This window comes from Chamaea fasciata, unplaced genomic scaffold (genome assembly GCF_029207755.1).
Source record: "Chamaea fasciata isolate MVZ Bird 193981 ecotype frontalis unplaced genomic scaffold, bChaFas1.0.hap1 SCAF_20, whole genome shotgun sequence".
In the NCBI taxonomy this organism is placed as follows: domain Eukaryota; kingdom Metazoa; phylum Chordata; class Aves; order Passeriformes; family Sylviidae; genus Chamaea; species Chamaea fasciata.
In genome coordinates this window covers 6,296,276-6,313,902 of record NW_027094105.1, presented here as the reverse complement: position 1 = coordinate 6,313,902, position 17,627 = coordinate 6,296,276, and the positions used below count along the sequence as shown (strand labels likewise).

General features: G+C 46.7%; 1 protein-coding gene across 2 annotated transcripts in view; it reads right to left on the bottom strand.

Moving 5' to 3' along the window:
- Positions 1-10,356: 10,356 nt before the first annotated feature.
- Positions 10,357-17,627, bottom strand: part of GPR107 (G protein-coupled receptor 107) — a 35,098-nt gene continuing 27,827 nt past the window's right edge. For both annotated transcript variants that reach the window (XM_066200987.1, XM_066200988.1), the window contains exon 18: positions 10,357-13,902. In XM_066200987.1, coding sequence (XP_066057084.1) covers positions 13,806-13,902 — 97 coding nt within the window. In that variant the 3' untranslated portion in view covers positions 10,357-13,805. The remainder of the gene's footprint in view (positions 13,903-17,627) is intronic.

Genomic DNA, 17,627 nt, shown 5'->3' with positions numbered 1-17,627 from the left:
TGCCTAAAGGGGCTCCAGGAGAGCGGGAGAGGGACTTTGGACAAGGTCATGAAGGGACAGGATGAGGGGGAATGGCTTCACACTGTGACAGAGAGCAGGGTTTAGATTAGGTATCAGGAAGAAAATTCTTCTCTCTGAGGGTGGTGAGGCCCTCGCACAGGTTTCCCAAAGGAACTGTGGCTGCCCTATCCCTGGAAATGTCCAAGGCCAGGATGGATGGGGGTGTGAGCAATCTAGTTTAGTAGGTGTCCCTGCCTGGAAAGAGGGTTGGACTAAATGATCTTTAAGGTCCCGTTCCAACCCAAACCCTTCTTTGATTCTACCATTCTCTCACACCAGGGCTCCACTGAGCCTTCACTCACTCTCTGCAACGTGTACATAGAGAGATGAAGTTCAATCACTTCAAAAGCCCCACAGATTCAACCTACAGCAGGTTTGTGGTGCAGCCAGGAAACCACACCAGTGTTAAAAGCAGCAGCACCCAGCTTTTCCCCACCTCAAACCCATGCAGGGTTTTGTGCCTCCACAACAGCTCGGTGGCTGTGTGCAGTCATTAGCTGTAGCGATGTACAGGATAAATACTGTTTTCTTCCTGCCTGTGTTGCAATGATGGCCCTGCTGGAGCTGCCCGGGCATGCCTGGACTCCCGTGGGAGCAGCCAAAGAGGGGGAAAATCTGTGCCTGGATACAGCAAAAACTCTCTGCGAGGCTGTGGGGAGCCCAACACAACACGCACGGGGTGTTTGCAGAGGACACAGAGGAGCACAGCTGACACAGCGCTGCTCTTTGCACCTTTATTGTTTTTAACCAGCCAAACGTGTCCTGACGCTCACTTCTCCAGGGATACATTCCCCAAGTGGATGTTTCTAAAATGCCTCGTCCTCCATTACCCAGCCTCACACAAACGAGCTCATTAAGGCAGAAGAGGATAAAAACACCATCACCATGTCCCAGCAGCGGCACAGCCTGGGGGATGAGCTGGAGGGATGGCACTGAGCGACAGGGGATTGGCAGCACGTGGCAGTGAGAGCTCTGTGAGGCTGTGTCTCCCCTCCAGCAACCCTCCCAGTCACTTCCAGCATTTGCATGGCTTTTAGGGACAAAGGCCTGCCTGTGACTCCAACATAGGCCTCAGCAGGTTCCAGTTTAGTCCCCAAATGTGCTGCAAAAATGTCCTGTGGAGCCCCTTCTTTGCCACCCATCAGCAAAACTCCAATTTTTGCAGAATTTCCCTTCATCTGTGGTCCCTGGGCTGTAACCACATTGCAGCAGGGGTGTCCTTTTGTGTGCAGAGCATGATCTGTCAGTGCCCAGCTGGGGGTCCAGAGAGGTCCCAAACCTTCCCTGCACGGCACAGGCATTCTAGCACAGGCTCTGCTGCTGCAAAACTGATGTGGAAAGGATTTAATTCTATTTAAAACTCTACCCTGCCTCCACCACGCGAAACACTGAGTAGAGAACTCAAATCACACGAGAAGAGGAAAGTAATCGGAAACTACGCGAGCCAGTCACTTTCACTTCCCAATTATTAGCTTTAACCCTATTACTGTTTAAATAACAACCCTAGTGACATTTTCTAGGATGAAGTGACATTTCTACAGGCAGAGAAACACAGCCCAAGCCTGGAAAGACTCCTGGGGCCGACAGGATTGAAATCTGAACAGCGACTGGGACACAAAACAACCGTACCCAGCTGAATGTGGTCAGTGTGCCCAGTAAGGAGCTGGGTTGTTTGCTCAGAGGAAAATCCACTGCAGGCCAGTCCTTGAGAGTAGTTTTGCTTTGTAAATCCCCCTGGCTCTCTCTTCCAAGACAGACCTCAGGCTTTGCTCACATCTCCCACCACCAGCAACTGCAGGACAAGCTCAGAGCTGACCCAGGCTGGCTTTTTGATTAAGCAACGTGTGCCGCTTGCAGGGCTTCTGCTCTGATCCCACAGTGCAGCCATGGAAATGCTGATTCCCTGGGCAATATTTGCTGTTGCTGCTGCGGTCAGAGCAGGTTCCTGCTCAAAGGGAAGCTGTTACCCCTCCTGCCATGCCAGCGCTGGAGGTTGGGATGGATCCAATGCTCCACTGTAAAAGCTGGGAGCTGTGTGGGCTGCACAGCCGAGTGTGTGTCTGCAGAAAGCTCTTCCTTCCTCGGGTATCTACTTGGAAGTGTTTAATAAAACCCCAGAGTTCTTCTTCCCCAGGACACAGCAAGTCTGTCAGGCTCAGCCACGCAGCCTTTTGTTCCACGTGGGCTCACCAGGCTGTGCACGTTTAATCAGCATCCTCAGACGCCATCACGGGGGTTTTCCCCAACGCATCCTTCCTGATTTAATTGCCAGGATTGCAGCTGCCTCGTGGGAATAGCACTGCATGCAGGCAGCGAGGTGCAGTCTGCCCCGATCTCTTGTGCTCACTCTGTGCTTCATCACAAATAGTCTTTTCTTTCCCCTTCATCCTCCTCACTGATGTGCTCAGATCTAAAAAATCAGTTGTGTCACACAGCCCAAGCACAGCACCCACTGAATCCCACCTCGGGCAGGGCTGGAGCTGTTTGTGGGGTGGGAAATTGGGGTTGGGGTGGTATCCAGTATTGCACACTTGCACTCTTGGACCTGTTTTGACGCAGGATCTGCCCCAGGAAAGGGAGAAGAGAGGCAGGGGATGGACCCCGGTTAGCCCATCCCATCCCCTTCCTCGCTCCTCCCCTTCCCAGGGCTGGACGAGGCGCCACACGGGGTCCGCTCAGGCTTCAGGCTTCTCCAAACTGCTTTTTCCTACTGCATCACCAAACCCACACATCCACCCACCCATCCATCACAGTTGTCTTTGTGGCCAGTGTCACCCCCAGTCCTGTCAGCTTGTGAACATCCCCCCTCCACATCCACCCACCCAAAAGCAGATCGAGATGCTCCAAAACCGACAGAGACCACATGAGCGAGGAATTTGTGACTGGAGACACCAGTCTGGCAGTGAACTCACGGAGTAGAGCACACACAGCCTGTAGTTTGTGCTTTTTTTGTGGAAAAGCCAAGTTTTGCTCAGAGTTTTCTTGTGCCAAAGCAGGATTGGGTCAGCAGGGGAGTGGTGAAGCATCAGAGCCTGGAATGGGGAAGGAACATACACACAGAGGAGATTAATTATATCAACTACAAAAAAAAAAAATTGCTATTTTAAGGTTAATGCTTGAGTGATCTGACTCAGAAAAAGAGCCAAAGGAATTATTGGCATCAGTACTGGCTGCTCCCCCAGGCAAGCCATGGTCACCGCTGGCACAGAGAGCCACCAAAATAGCTGCTCTTCCAGAGGATTTGAAAAAAAATGCCATTGGAGCGAGTTCAACATCCTGGTGCAACAACCGCAAGCACAGGAATGCATCAGCTCTTCCTGGGGACACCCTCGGCTTCCCAGGCATCACCCGCAGCTCAGATTACAACCATTTTACATACGTATGATCTCCAGACCGTGAGCAGCGTTCAACGGGACTCCACAGCTTCCAGCTCACCAGCCAGGGTGCTCCTGAAGCTCTTTTATGCTTGACGAGATGCGAGTGAGCTGCTCTAGCTTCGCCCCTGGTATCACTGCAGGTCACAGCAAGCACCCAATGCTGGCATTTACCAGCTGCTCGGAGAGCTGAGCTATATATGACTAAATAAGAAAGCCCTCAAAAATCAAGATGTATAACCCAAAACATTTCAAGACTCGGACTCCAGCAATTCTAATGGCTACCACTGCCATAAATTAATTTCTATCGCACAGTATTTTAATGCCAATACATCACACGGCTGCAGAGAAACGCAACAGACACAAACCACTCCAAGTTTTGGGGGAAAATGGCAGCAGGAATGGTGCCCTGCAGGCTCTTTCCCCAGAAAATGGACGTATAGATATTGAAATGATGGCCAAATGCAGCGGAAGGTCTGGAAATCAAACTGTGCCAAGGCTGCACGTACAGCTGTCGCTCGAGACTTGACACGCAGCCGGCGCGCTGAGCGTTACAATTTGCTACGCTATTAATTTCTCTGTTAAATTCTAGTTTATTTTTTAAAGCCTGTATTCTCTTTACAGCCTCTGGGGCTGTAATTGTTATGCTAATATAGGAAGCCGGGAAGGGTGGCTGTGGTGAACTCATCAGCTGTTCTCCCGTTGCCTGCAGTTTGCAGGCAGCCCTAGGCTGAGACAAAGCCAAGCAGGAGGAGGTTTTGTGGATCTTCCTTCGATCTGCCTTCATGGCACATCACAAATCCCGGCTGGCAAGTGGGAAATCACCCTTGTTCTGCTCCTGCCGTCCTCGTCCTGCAGAGCTCAGCCCAGCCACCTTGAGCCAAGGCTTGGTTCCAGACAGACTGAAAATAAAAGGCTCCTCGTAAGGACAACCAAGGAGTGCTGTGCACTTTGTCTGGGTGAGATAAGATCACAGTCACAGAGGCAGCAGCAGCATTTTGCAGCAAAGGCGCCCGGCAGCATCCACCGGCACCCTCAGGGCTGGAGAAGCTGTTCTCCACATTGCTCTCCACCCACTGCAGGTGACTTGAGCACTGCTCACCAGGACTGCTGCCAAGCTTCAGCGGGGGTTTTAAATAACAAACCCCACATCTGTGAGAGAAGCGCCCTTAAATCTGAAAGACTGAGGTTTGGAGCAGAACAGAGCTTTGAAAAAATATACATATTTATAAGAACCTTCAAAATAAAGGGAAGTCACGTGGCTTCTAGCTCTTCTGTGATCCTGCCCAGATGTTTGCTCCGAAGGCAGCTCGGTGTCCGTTCTGTGCTGAGCTCTGAGCACGCAGAGGGCACAGGGGATGGGTGTGGTGGTGGGCTCCACACCACAAACCAGACAGAAATCAGCCTCTTGATTACTCATGAATCCTACATTGGCTCATCAGCCCCTCAGTGTCGGCTGAGGACATGTGGAGGCTGGGGCAGCTAGTGCTGACCTGCTCTGGTTTTAAGACAAGACACAGGTCTCCTGAGCAAGCTTTGTAAGCAAACTGTGCTGTCAGCAGTGACGTCTGCCCACCCAAATCCTACCCTGCAATCGTTCAAACCAAACAAAACCACAACAATCCCAAGAAACATTCAAACATACAAAATCGACCTGATCGACCTGTACCCATTCTTCAAATTCTGTTGCTGTTTAAGAGTTTGAATTGTTGCCTCCCATAAGGCATGGCAACACTCGGGCATTGTGTGCTTGGTAAATCCCAGCAGATATTTCCGCTCAGATTTTGCAGCAACAGTTAAAACCCTGACTGGCTCAGAATACAGATTAGAGCACACACCAACCAGCTTCACTTCAACGTGTTCCTCCTATGGAGCAACCAGGCTCACTCAAGGCATCTAGGAGGTTTAACAGTAGAACTAAAATGACCCCCCCCACATCCCCAACTCAGGAATTATGCACGCAATATATTTCCCACTGAGATAAGCAAATGGAAAACGGCTGAGCCAGGCATTTCATCCAGCTCTCAGGCAACCAGGGGTCATTCCCTGCAGTGTATTTAGCAATGATTTGTCCAGCCTAGTGTTGATTATCTAAAACAACACAGAACTGCCTCCATTTCTCCAGGGAGACTGTTTGCAGCCAAGCTCATTGGCAAAAGGTTTCTCCTAGCATCTTGTTTTCCTCTGCTTTCGTTACATCATACCTCTCCACAGCTCAGCCTTTGTCCACACTAATTCCAAACCCATTTCTGTGGGCTACCCCCATGCAGCCATTTTGTACTGAGCTACATCTTCTTGACTTTCTTTAATCATCACTTAGTCAGGCTTACAGCTTTAATTCTTGTAATCTTCTGTCATTGCCCAATTCCTTCCTCTCAGTCACTGCAGCTGTTCTTTGTAGCCCCTCCAATTTGGCTACCGCCTCCTGGTATGAGATCTATCCCAAAATGAACAAGTTTGGCTTCTCCCCGGGAGAGGCGGATCAATACCTTCACAGCTGTGCTGGGTGGAGGACTCCTTCCAGCTTCAGAGCTCCTGCAGAACAAAGATCCTGAGCAGTTCAGGGAAGAGGCAGCTGGAGCACTGAGAGTGACTCTTCCACACCCACAGTAGGCAGTGGGTGCATTCTCAGGGAGAAGCTGGCAATGGGATATCAGGGGATATTGTGATACCTTACCCAAATGACTCAGGACTGAAGGCAAATCTAGAAGATCTGCACCCCAAAACAATGTCCCCAGGGACTAACCCCCCCCCCCCAAACTATTACTACACTTACAGGTGACCCATGTTTTGACTGCTCCTTTCATCAAGGGTGCTCTTGACAAGCTCAGCACGATCATCCCAAGAGGGAGCAGTAGAAGGAATTTCACCCTGCCTCTTCCATTTTAATCCTCATCTATTCCACCTGCCACCCCTGTAACAACCTCACCTCACATGCCTGTTTATTTCTTTTTCAGGAATACAAGAGCCATCTCATGTATTGTGTCTGAGCCACCCCACAGAAAATATCCCACAGGGGAGAAGAGCCACAACAAAGCAGTGTCACCCCCAATTACCGTTTTCCATGGATGAGAGGGGAGAAAAGGAATGGATGACATGTGCTTTTTACTACTTAAGACAGAAGAAAGCCCTTGTCTCCTAACCAAGGGCCCCAATATCAGGATCAGCTGTGCCAATAACAAGCTGTGTTATTACCTCTGCTGTACAAAGCAATTTGGTTTTTATTGACCACTGGCTATACAGGGCACTACAACACTCTCCCCTCATTAGAGCCTGTCAGTCAGAAGGCAAAGGAAGGCAAAAGCAGATTTAAGGAGAAGGCAGCTCTTTACAGTCATGAAGATAACCTTGCTCGAGCAAAAGCACTGACAGCAGGCAGCCAGGACTGCAATGAGGAGCTGCAAATGATCAGACAGTTGGTAATTTCAGACACTGGAAGAAAAACCTTAGTGCAGGTAGAACAATTTACCTCCCCTGGGCAGGAAAACACCTACAAAATTACATCCAAATAGAGAACACTGAGGAAAGTTTTGTTAGCCTTGGTTTTGTTTCTTCTGCTCCCTCTGTAAGTCTGCCAGATGACCTCTGCTTCCAATAGACTTCAAATACTGGGAGCTCTTCTTTGTGTCTCCTTGGAGAAAATGGTCAGGAATCAATTCTTCCACTGATAACTTCATTTGGTCTCTTTCTCAAGCAAGTGTTCCCACAATTTAGTCCCACCCTACCCACTCCACCCTTAACATTTCACCTTTCCTAATGGCTGAGGGATGTTTGGCTCAGTGCAGGAAACTCAGGGGGTGAGTCTCACAGCTGCTGTCAGGGAATGCAAAGGGGGAATGTTTTAAGGCCAAATACACAACAGCCAGAATACGCAGAGGATGTTCAGTTTGGAGGAACCTGCATTAAAGAGATTTAGGCCACTCCAGTGCAACAACCAGCAACCACCTGCATCAGGAAAGTTTGTTCTAACCTACAGCGAGGTATTAGGAAATCCAAATATCAAGTACTTTTAACAGTTTAGCTCCCTGGTAAAACACCACCCACCCAGAGGCTTGAGGCAACACAGAACTGGCTGCCTGGGAGGTGCAAGGTGGAGAAGACAGGCTATTTCTGGCATTACCCCTCAGTGGTAGGATGAGAACCAAAGGCTGAACTGTAAGAAACATCTTGAAGACTAGAATTTCATTTCGAAGGACATATGCTTTTGTGGGATGGGGGATTATCAAGAAGAACACTCCACAGGAATGCTGTGCCCTCCCTTCATCCCTGCCAAACCAACCAATTTGCAGAATTGAAATGCAAGGTTAGATCCCAACACCTCAGGAAGAGGACAACTACACACATCCCAAATCGCCATCGGTCTAACCTAAAATAGGCCACTTGCCCCTCTGAGATAGTGTGGCCAGATCCACCAAAGATATTACTTTAAAAGTAAGTTTCTATCCTTAATTTGTATGTGGACACCAAGGTTCAGAGCATCAGCTCCTTGTCTGCCCTTGCCTGGCAAGCTGACACCAGAGAACACACAGACCACAGGGCTGGAGAGCAGCAACAAGCCCGGATGCTCCTGCATTGCTGCCTGCCTGAGACTGCAGGTGACACAGGCCTGGGAGAAACATTTTTGTTCAAGACTCAGTCCACAAACTACTGCCTAAATTCAGTTTACAAACCTAAAAGAGCAGCTGGGCACATACAAGCACAGCTCCGGTAACTGGAGCTCAAGAAAAGGCACCTCAGTGAACCTCACTGGGACAGACAGGAAAGCTTTTCTTTCCAAAGAAATCTGCCACACAAGTTTTGTGATTTGGCCCTGTATCCATGATGCAGATGTTGATGGCTGGAAACAGAAGTTGAGCAGAGGGGAATGCAGACTTGGGGATCAATGGGTCAGCTTGACTGCTGGCAGTTCAGGAGAAAATGAGATGCATTAAAAACTTCTTTCTGGTCAATCTTTATTTTACACATTTGCATCACAGCAAGGAAACCAAGTTAACACAGACTGTCCTGACTTGTCTCTACCTTGCTTCTCTTCAAATACTGTTTGCTGTTCTTTTAATGAAGTTTTAAAAAATCATGAAAAAAAAATCCATTTTTACACCTGAACAGGAACTGAGGAATAGGATATTTACAGGTCACCAAAACCCCAGGAACTGGACCTTGCTGTACACAGAAAAGTCTTTTTTAGTTCTTCTGGAGATCATTTACTAAATGAATTCAAAGCTACATTGTACAGGGTGCCCTAAAGCTGCTTAATGACACAAGAGGATCTAGAATTAATTATTAATAGTTCCTAAAGGGCAAGGGAAGTTATTTAGACCCATACTCTGTTTTAACAGAGCAGGTACCAGCTCCACTGGCTACAGGATGAAGTGCATCTGACGATGTGAAGGTCGGACTCTAGTACGCAGAGAGCAGAACACACTGAGTGAAATCCCACAGGGAAATATTTATTAAGAGTTGTCCTTTCTAGAGGATTGCTGCAGTCAAAACATAAATGGGTTCTTGAGCCAATCAGCCTATAAACAGTGACTTTTCTCAGTCACTTTCTTCCTATACCACTCAACACCTGAGTATTTTCCTACATCCTGTTCCAGCCACTTGGGAGCACAGATCATGTGCAGTTCTCTCTGGATCATTGCTATATCCAGGCAAGACACCACAAAGGGAAAATGCACAGCTTCCCAATATTGCTAAGGAAAAGTGATTAATCAGCCCAAAAGTGTTGTATCCAGCAGCTACAAGAAAGAAGCCAAATTAATTCAATTTAGAAAAACGTTTTAAAGCGAATCAGCCCCAGGGAACACAAAGAAACATTGGTCAAGTGTCTCTGGGCAGCACCACCTCAGTTCAATTTCATGAAACACTGAGGCTACTGACACTACACACAAGGTCACAGTTTCAGTGTGAGTCCCACTATGTTCAAACCTCACTGCACTTCCCACTCGTGCAGACCACAGCTCCTCACCCTTTGTACACAGGTGAAAAATGGGGATGTGCTCTATGAGTGAAGCAGAGATCATAACACAGGAGCTGTAAAACATCTTCTTTAAAGTGACAGCAATCTGTTAGCTAGCATGACAGGTCAAATTGAAGGAGACAAACCAAGTAGGCTAAAGGAAGAAAGATTTCCTTCCCTCTCCTTAATAGCCAGGGAACTCCAGTTCTCAGAGCTCAATAGAACCTACAATACCCAGTATTTGCTTCAAATTGGGCAGTTTTCAAATAAACAACAAAATCCCCTCCCTTCTCATCAATTTGATTGTCAGTGGCTCAACTGCTTTTCTCTAAGAGGAACACAGTAAGGAAAAACGACTTAACACTAAAAATCTTCTACAGGACTTGCAGCAGATATGCACACTGGAGTGATCAGGACATGCCCTTTCCTGGCCAGAAGGAATGTTACAGCGCTCAAGGATACATGGTGGATGCACACTCATGCTAGAGAGAGTCCACTTAGCTTAGAAAAAACACATCTTCCACGCTACGAGCTCCAGACAAAATGCTGCAATGCAGCAAATTTTTACAACATGCTCTCCCAGGGTATGCCAGCATGGAAATCCAGGAACAGGGCACTCAGCTAGAGGGAAACACTGAACAATGCACTGCACACATCACAACACGCTGAGTTAGACGACAACATGAAAGAGCATCTTAATAGGACAGCATGTGGCTTCTTCAGCTCAAACTGCTCCACTCCGAGCAGGCAGCAGCACGGTTCAGATGACCCCATTATGTCTTGCTTTCTTTTAGTACGTCTCTTGATGAACCATCAAGGAAAACATTTTCCAGCCCGAAGAATGCAAGAGTCTGGCAGTTGCACTGCAAGGAGGCTTCCTCTGGAAGACAGCCTGCGCAGCAGCTACGGCAGGAAGGAGGAGTGCAGCAGTGGCATGTGCATGTCAGCATCCACAGGGATTTATTGGGGGCATAACCTGCAGTAGAAGTTAAGACTGAACCAATCTTATTTTTGTCTGCAGAGGGGACCGAGTGCTCCGCTGCTGCAGCATATGGGAAAGCATTCAAACCATTTATTCCCATTGCACCAGACCTGCTGTTCCAGAACTCCTGTTTCTGCTGCGGGGTACTGTTGGTGATTGCTTCAGCTCCTCACTTCAGTAAAAGCAGAGACAGGGAAGCAAAGCTGCATATCCCTAAACGATCTGTAATCCACAACAGCTCCTCTCACTTCCCTCCCTGTGAGAGGCAGAGCTTCCTACCAGATAAGCAGCCATCAGCATGTGAAAGGCAAGCACTGATTATGCTGCCTGGGAAGCTCCGAGCTGCTGCACTCCACTAGCCCTGGAGTCATGCACTGCCAGTCATGCAGCTGTGGCTTTGCCTGGGAAGGAGGGGAGGGAGCAGTCCTCTCTTTGATGCTTTGCAGTGCAGCACTCGATGTGCTGGGGAGAAGCACAACTGCAGCCATCCCCTCCACCCTCCAACATCCCAGCTGCCATCCCATCCATCATATCCATCAAGACAAGACTTTTTGTCTTGATCCAAGGAATTGCACCAGAGAAAATTCTTTTTGGAAATGGCTGCAATAAGAATCTTTCAGTTTTTGACTTGTCCATCACTTTGATTTTTCTTCCTAATGCTCAGGTCTGACCATTTCCTGCTGCTTGGCATCCTGTGTAAAGCACCAGCTGAAGCTCGGGGCTGAACTTGGAAAAAGCTCTTGTAAAAAAATTACTTCCAGAATACTGCTGCAGCTTTTCATGCCAAGACAAAAAGAAATGACCCATTTTTTTGGCCTTTGACTGGTGAGCCAGGGACTTGGCAGATAAACCTACACCATATGCAACTTGAGCAAAAAAAGTGCGTATAAAAAAAAAAGGGAACTTGAGACCAAGGTAACAGCACTTGCCAAACTGTCAGCTCCAATGATGCTGAGGTATGGAATAGGCAGCTGTTTGGAAGCAGCTCAGCACTCCCTGGGATCTCAGCACAGCCCTCGTGGTTCTGGGTGAAATGCCACACCCAATGACAATTTCACATCTCATTCACAAAAAAGAATTAACAGGCTTTAGAATAGCATCACCCAGATGCACTTTACTCCTGAGAGCACATCCTTATCCCTTACATACCTCAGTGCCAACACACTGCAACTCTTCAGTGGGCATCTCTGAACAAACTTTACAGCCTGTCTGAGCAGCCCTTTGGATGCAGGGGAGTGACACTTTCACAGGGACAGAGTAACTGCAGAGGATGAGGATGAGTTTTTCAGGTATTGCATTTAAATGTATGATGAGCTGGGACCGCCTGTGTTTATTTATGGTCCAATTCCTCACACTTCAGCTAAATGTGCAGATTTCTTCCTTCAGAAGGCCTAAAAGTCACCAAGCAGCCTTTCCAGCGGTACAGGATCTCTTCCCACTAAAAGTGTCTCACTGCAAGGCAATAACAGCAAAGTCAAACTATCAGTGCAGTGATTACTGTGAAGTCACAGCTGAGGAGGAAAACAGAACAGGACTCTGTAGCCAGAGACAAATGCTCCTCTTCTTGTGCTTTATCTGAAGTGAAAGCAGTTCCAGGTATCAAAGCAGGTAGATTTGTTTCTACCATCTCCATGGTGCATAGAACCAACACCTGGGAAAAGAAGTGGCAATAGGAGAAAGTGATGTTGCTCCTAAAACAGCAAGTCTTGGTACAGACAGCTCACCAAGAGCTCCACAATCCCTGCTCAGAAGGGAGGAAGTGGGTCAAGATTCTGGAGGAATTCCTCCTTCTCAGCCTGAAGAATAAAATAAACTAGTGGCTATTAGTTCTCTAGTCAGCTGTGCCCCAGAAATGTAGTCCCTCCAAAAAAACCAATTCCTGAATGAGTCTGTAAGCGATGCTGGCACATCCAGAGCTCTAATGGTGCCTCTCTCCCTGACAGGAGCACTTGGCTCCACAGCACCACATGTCAGTGTCTCTGTGTGACTATTAAGGCTTCAATGGGTCAGTGACTTAGAGTTGATTTATTTTTGTTAAAGCTATTCCTCATTCCACCAGTGAGCCACTTCCATCCTCCCCCAAATGAACACCCATTTTCACTACTACAGCTCTGGACACCAACTGCCCTACCGACAGGGACTACAGAGAAAACACACGTGGCACTTTGGAACGTGTCTGTAAAGACTCCACTGCAAGTCTGCAGCTAACAGTCAAGGATTCCATATTGCCCTGCATCAAGGTTCTGGTCATAATAATCTCCTCTCCTGACAAAAACAAAAAAACAACCAAACATTTAGGACTGAGAGTTACAATTGCCCGTTTTTGGTTGCAATACCACTTTGACCAGTTCAGCTCATCTCAAACAGCAGCATCATTAATCCAACACAGCCAGAGAGGTACAAGTAGCCATCCACAGAGGCCCAGTAACTCAGGGTAACTGTGAACCAGAGATTTATGCTGCAGTAAAATGGCTAGACAGATTTCCACTGGAGAGTCTGGTACTGTTTATACTGTGCCAGAAAGGAGTGACTTTTGAAATACCTTGAAAATATTTTATGAAACAAACCAAAGTGCTCTGGGTCACAGCTTGAAAGTAAACATTTAGGCAGACCCCTAAAAAGCAAGCATCAGTCTTACACCTCTTGTGCACTTCTTGTCAGGTGGGGGTGAGTCAAGAGCAACTCCATGGACAGCAGAGAATGTACATAAATGCTTATTGCACTATGGGCTTAGTGCTTTAATGGAGAACAGTCACTCATTTCCCACAGAGCAACACATCTGAAAACCTGACACATTCGGGTGGACACCTGCAGGGATAAGACAAGAAGATACTTATCACCTTTTACACCTGCATGAGCAGTGGCAGAAGTCATCTGATCCAGTACCCGTTCAGTCTCTCAAATAACTGCAGTTGTTCCTATCCACTTGTTCTGCAACGTTTCGTCCAAGCCAAAAGGAGTGTTTATAAAAAGAAAAAAAAATACTTACATGTCTTTATCTTCTTTTCCCACCTTCTGACAGGCTTTCCAAGTCCCAGCATTCATGTTACATAGCAAGTGTGTGTGTGTGTATATATATGAGCATTATATAAAATATATTCTTTACATACACACTGAAGATCCTTCTTCACATTAGCATTACACATTCTGAGGAACGCAACAATTCAGAATAAAGAACCGATCCAGAAAGGGGGGGGGGAAAAAAAAGCTACCCAAAATCCCTAGGAAAGCTTCACGCTCCTTGCAGGTACCAGGAGATCCCATTTTCTTATGATCAAAGGAATAGTTATATTTCTGCACTGCTTTGCTCTCCCTAGACACACCCCATTCTGCAGTTTCAGTGGCGGGGAGTGCAAGTTGCTCCCTTTCCACTGAGAGTAATATTAATAAATTAAAAAAAGTTTCTCTGAAAGTGCTGCCTTAGTCCAGTCCATCATGCCGTGCTTTCCCATTCGCCCTGAGGCTCTGCTGAACCATTCACCACTTTCTTGACTTTCTTCATGCCCTCCATTACTCCCGAAGTCGTCACCCTGGAAGAGAAAGGAGAAGCATTAGACATCAGACCTTGAACTGTAAAATCCATTTCAGCAACAGCTCGCATCCATCAAACAACACTTTTCACATCTCTTTACCCACCCTGAGCAGTTCCCATGTTTGATCACTTGTATCACAGATGGGTGTTGGAAGCACAACCACTGTCCTTGAGCACCTCAAGGCCCTTCCCATCTATCACTAAACTGAAGCAGCAAGTAATATTGGCTCATACTTCAAAAGAAGGTAACAGGGGTGGTAAAAGAGTTAAACCAGCTGTTTATATGCTAAATCTAAGCAGTTCACTTGAAACTCCCATTTTACCATGCAGCTGACCACCCTTATTTCTGTGACTTTCTCCAGCATTTTAATAGGTACAACATATTACACAAATACACATGCAGTGGACATTGCCCCAGATGAACCTTACGAGCTTAATGCACACCAGCTCCTCTTAATGGCAAAATGAGCAGCAACAAAACAGAAGCAAGAGGTTATCCTTTCTACACCATCCAACTCTGCATTTGTCATGGCAATCTGACCCTTGAACTGCAAAGCTTTACAACACCATTCAATTTTAAGTAGACTGAAGTGTTTATCCAGGCAGAGTAGCACCATTCTTCTTGGAACTGCGCTGGCTCTCCAACAACTCTTCAGCTCAGCTTTTCTCTGCTGCTACACCAAACAGGCAATTTGGATGCACAACACATTTCCTTTATTCTTTTGCACAGTGTGATTATCATTCCATACAGGTATTTATTTTTTCCCCCACAAACATGCTACAAAGGTTATTTTGGATGCTGAAGGTAAGAGTGCCAATAGCTCGATGCATTCCCAAGGGATGCCTGGAAGCACACACAGACCTGTCCTGTTCAAAGCTGCCCCTGTTGGTCTGTGAGTGCTTTCACCTGCTGTTTACCATGTCAGAGTGCTTTATTTGATCAGAGCTGCTAACAACATCTCCACAGCATCACCCCAAGAGAAGTCATCTTCAGGCAACACTTTTCTTCCCTTAGTTCCATGTTAGAGCCCAGCTTCTGTTCGTGTACTGTAAAAATAATTTACTCAGCCTGCCGTGTTCAGTGACATTCCAGCAGTGGCCATACTGGGATCATCACTGTTCTAACTCTAGAGTGGGCCTAGATGAGCTTGGGCTTAATAGGAAAGGGTCATAATAGCACAGATCAAATAACTCTTTTCCCCACTAAAATTAAAAAAAAGTACAGAGAAAAGTAAGCAGGCTGCTTAGAAGAGAAAGATGAAATTAGTAAACAAGCATTTCCTAGAAGGGATCAAACTAATCAGTATAGAGAAATGTAGATCTTCTAAGTTCTTCCTGTCGACAAAGGTTTCCCCACAGTCAGATAGGAAAAAATCTGGGGAAACATAAGCTTGACAAAATCAAAGTAGATGGATAACTAATTGAAAAAGTATGCATTGAGATGTACTTAATGGTTTCCTGTCAAAAATGAAAGAACATTGAGTGTGGTTCCAGAGAGGCCTGTCCTGGGTTCACTTCTACTCAGTATTTTCAGTAATTGCCTGGGTAATGGAATAGAGAACTTGCTTATTAAATCTGCACAAGACACTAAGAGCTACATGCTGGAGAACAAGACTAGAATGCAGAAAGGTTCTGGCAAATGGAAGTAATAGTCTGAAAAGTACAGCAGGATGCAGCAAGACAGCTACCAAGTTTACTCTTCAGAAATAATCAACTTTGTAATTACAGAATGAGGAGCTAAGTATCCATTCCTCAGGGAAGAGCTGAAGATTGCCATGAACTACAAACCAGAAATGAGAATCTCACACAGCAATGCAGCAGCAGATACACTGGGATAAATAAAGAGGTGTTTCACACATGCATGAGACCAAAGTAATCCCCAACACTTGCCTCACAGCCAGGAAGATCCCACCTGGCACACAGCCTAGATTCCAGCACTGCACTCTAATGCCATTAGAGAGCCACTGCACACCAAGGTGGTGACAGAAGTAATGAGAGGTTACAGCTAGGAGGGAATGATCCACTTCCCATGTTTATGGGACAGTTACACACTGGGAGTGCAGGTAGATCAAGTCACATCCTTTGCTACCAGAGAGGCCATTTCTTGTGTCCCCCCTCAGTAACAGCAATTAACTGGCAGAGATTTCTGTGTGGATTCTCCAACAGTGAAGGTTAAAGCCCATCTGAAGAGCTGAAAAGACTGTTCTTGTCTCCTGACAAGTGCATGAAGTAGCTCTTAAGTCCCTCCTTTTCTCAGATTCTTCAGGCACAACAGGCAATTCCCCTTGCTCTCAAAATCAGCCCAGTCATCACATTTTAGTGCCCAATAAAATAAGGGTAGCAGCATTAAGACCAAGCACACTGAAATCCTCACTGTCATCGGAACAGTCCCAGCACTTCAGCTCTGACCTGCAATACAGCAGGGAAATGTTCCTCACCTGCAGTCTGCTGAACTGCATTTCCAGCCCACAAATCAGCAGCAGTTAAAATGCAACAAATCCTTCTCACTAAACCATCCCTCTCCGGAGAGCATTTCTGTGCCTGCCAGAGGGATATCCATCACAAATGAGGCAGAGAAGGAGTTCCCCAAGCACTCCATCTCACAGTGGTATGTGCTGCAGGGATTTCATGGGGTTTATTTTTCTCCTGCATTGTATCCAAGGTATCAAGGAATGGCTAAACATTCAGAAGTACCTCCAGCTCTCTACAGTGGTGGATCTCAGCTGCCTTTTCTCCTGTTTATTTGCTTTATAGTCCAACAAGAAACACTGCAATACTGGCAGCAGCCAGCCCTTACAAGCTATTGCAAACTGGAGTGAAAACTGATCAGTCATAGAGCAAAAGAGCTGATCTCTGCAAGCAAAAGATGAGTTAGGTGAAGAAAATCACTGCTAATGGAGAGCAGCATGAATCAGCCTGCCATGAAGCACAGCCTGAGAGAAAGCAGAGAAAAACAACCAAGCAGGATGTCAAACCTCAGCACAGAATAAGCTGCCTCATGACACAGAGAGAATCTCCAGATCCCAAGGCATAAGCAAAGATCAGTGTTACCACAACAGTTCCCTGTGTTGAGGCTGTTTTGGGTGCTAAGGAGAAGCAAAGTCTCCAACATGGAGTAAGATGGATTTACCAACTTGAGAACAAAACCATTAATGGTTTCTTCTCCTGCAATTCCTCCTCCAATGGAAATATCTCAACCTCCCATACATGCATTAACATCATTCTCAGCCAAGACCTGTTGAAGAGCACTTTGATATTGAGCATCTAAAGCCAGCTTACCAAGTTAATGAAATTAAAAAAAGAAACCAAAATAACCAAAAAGTCTTTCTTTCCCCTTTCTCACCCCCACCTCATCTACTGTACTGTTCATATTTTTGTGTTCATGCCCCAGAAATGGCATTAGGACTGGAAGGAAGCCTGACAGCTCTTTCTGCCAAGTGTGGCTGCACCTTTTCAAGCAGGGAACTTTAATCTAACAAACTGTCAGCGACCAGCCCACGTACTGACAGAACTCAAGAGGCTGCCCAGGACAGAATACACAGAAAGCCACTTTGCTGCTGATGAATGGCTATTGAACCTGCTTAAAAAAGGACAGACAGGTCCTTAGCTCAGCTTTAGTCACACTCTCCTCCCTGCCAGGACAACTTCTGTGGAGCCTGGAATAACTGAAGAGATTCCTGCAAAGTCTGTGGATCTTTTCTCCAAGCCAGAGTTACCTTTGCT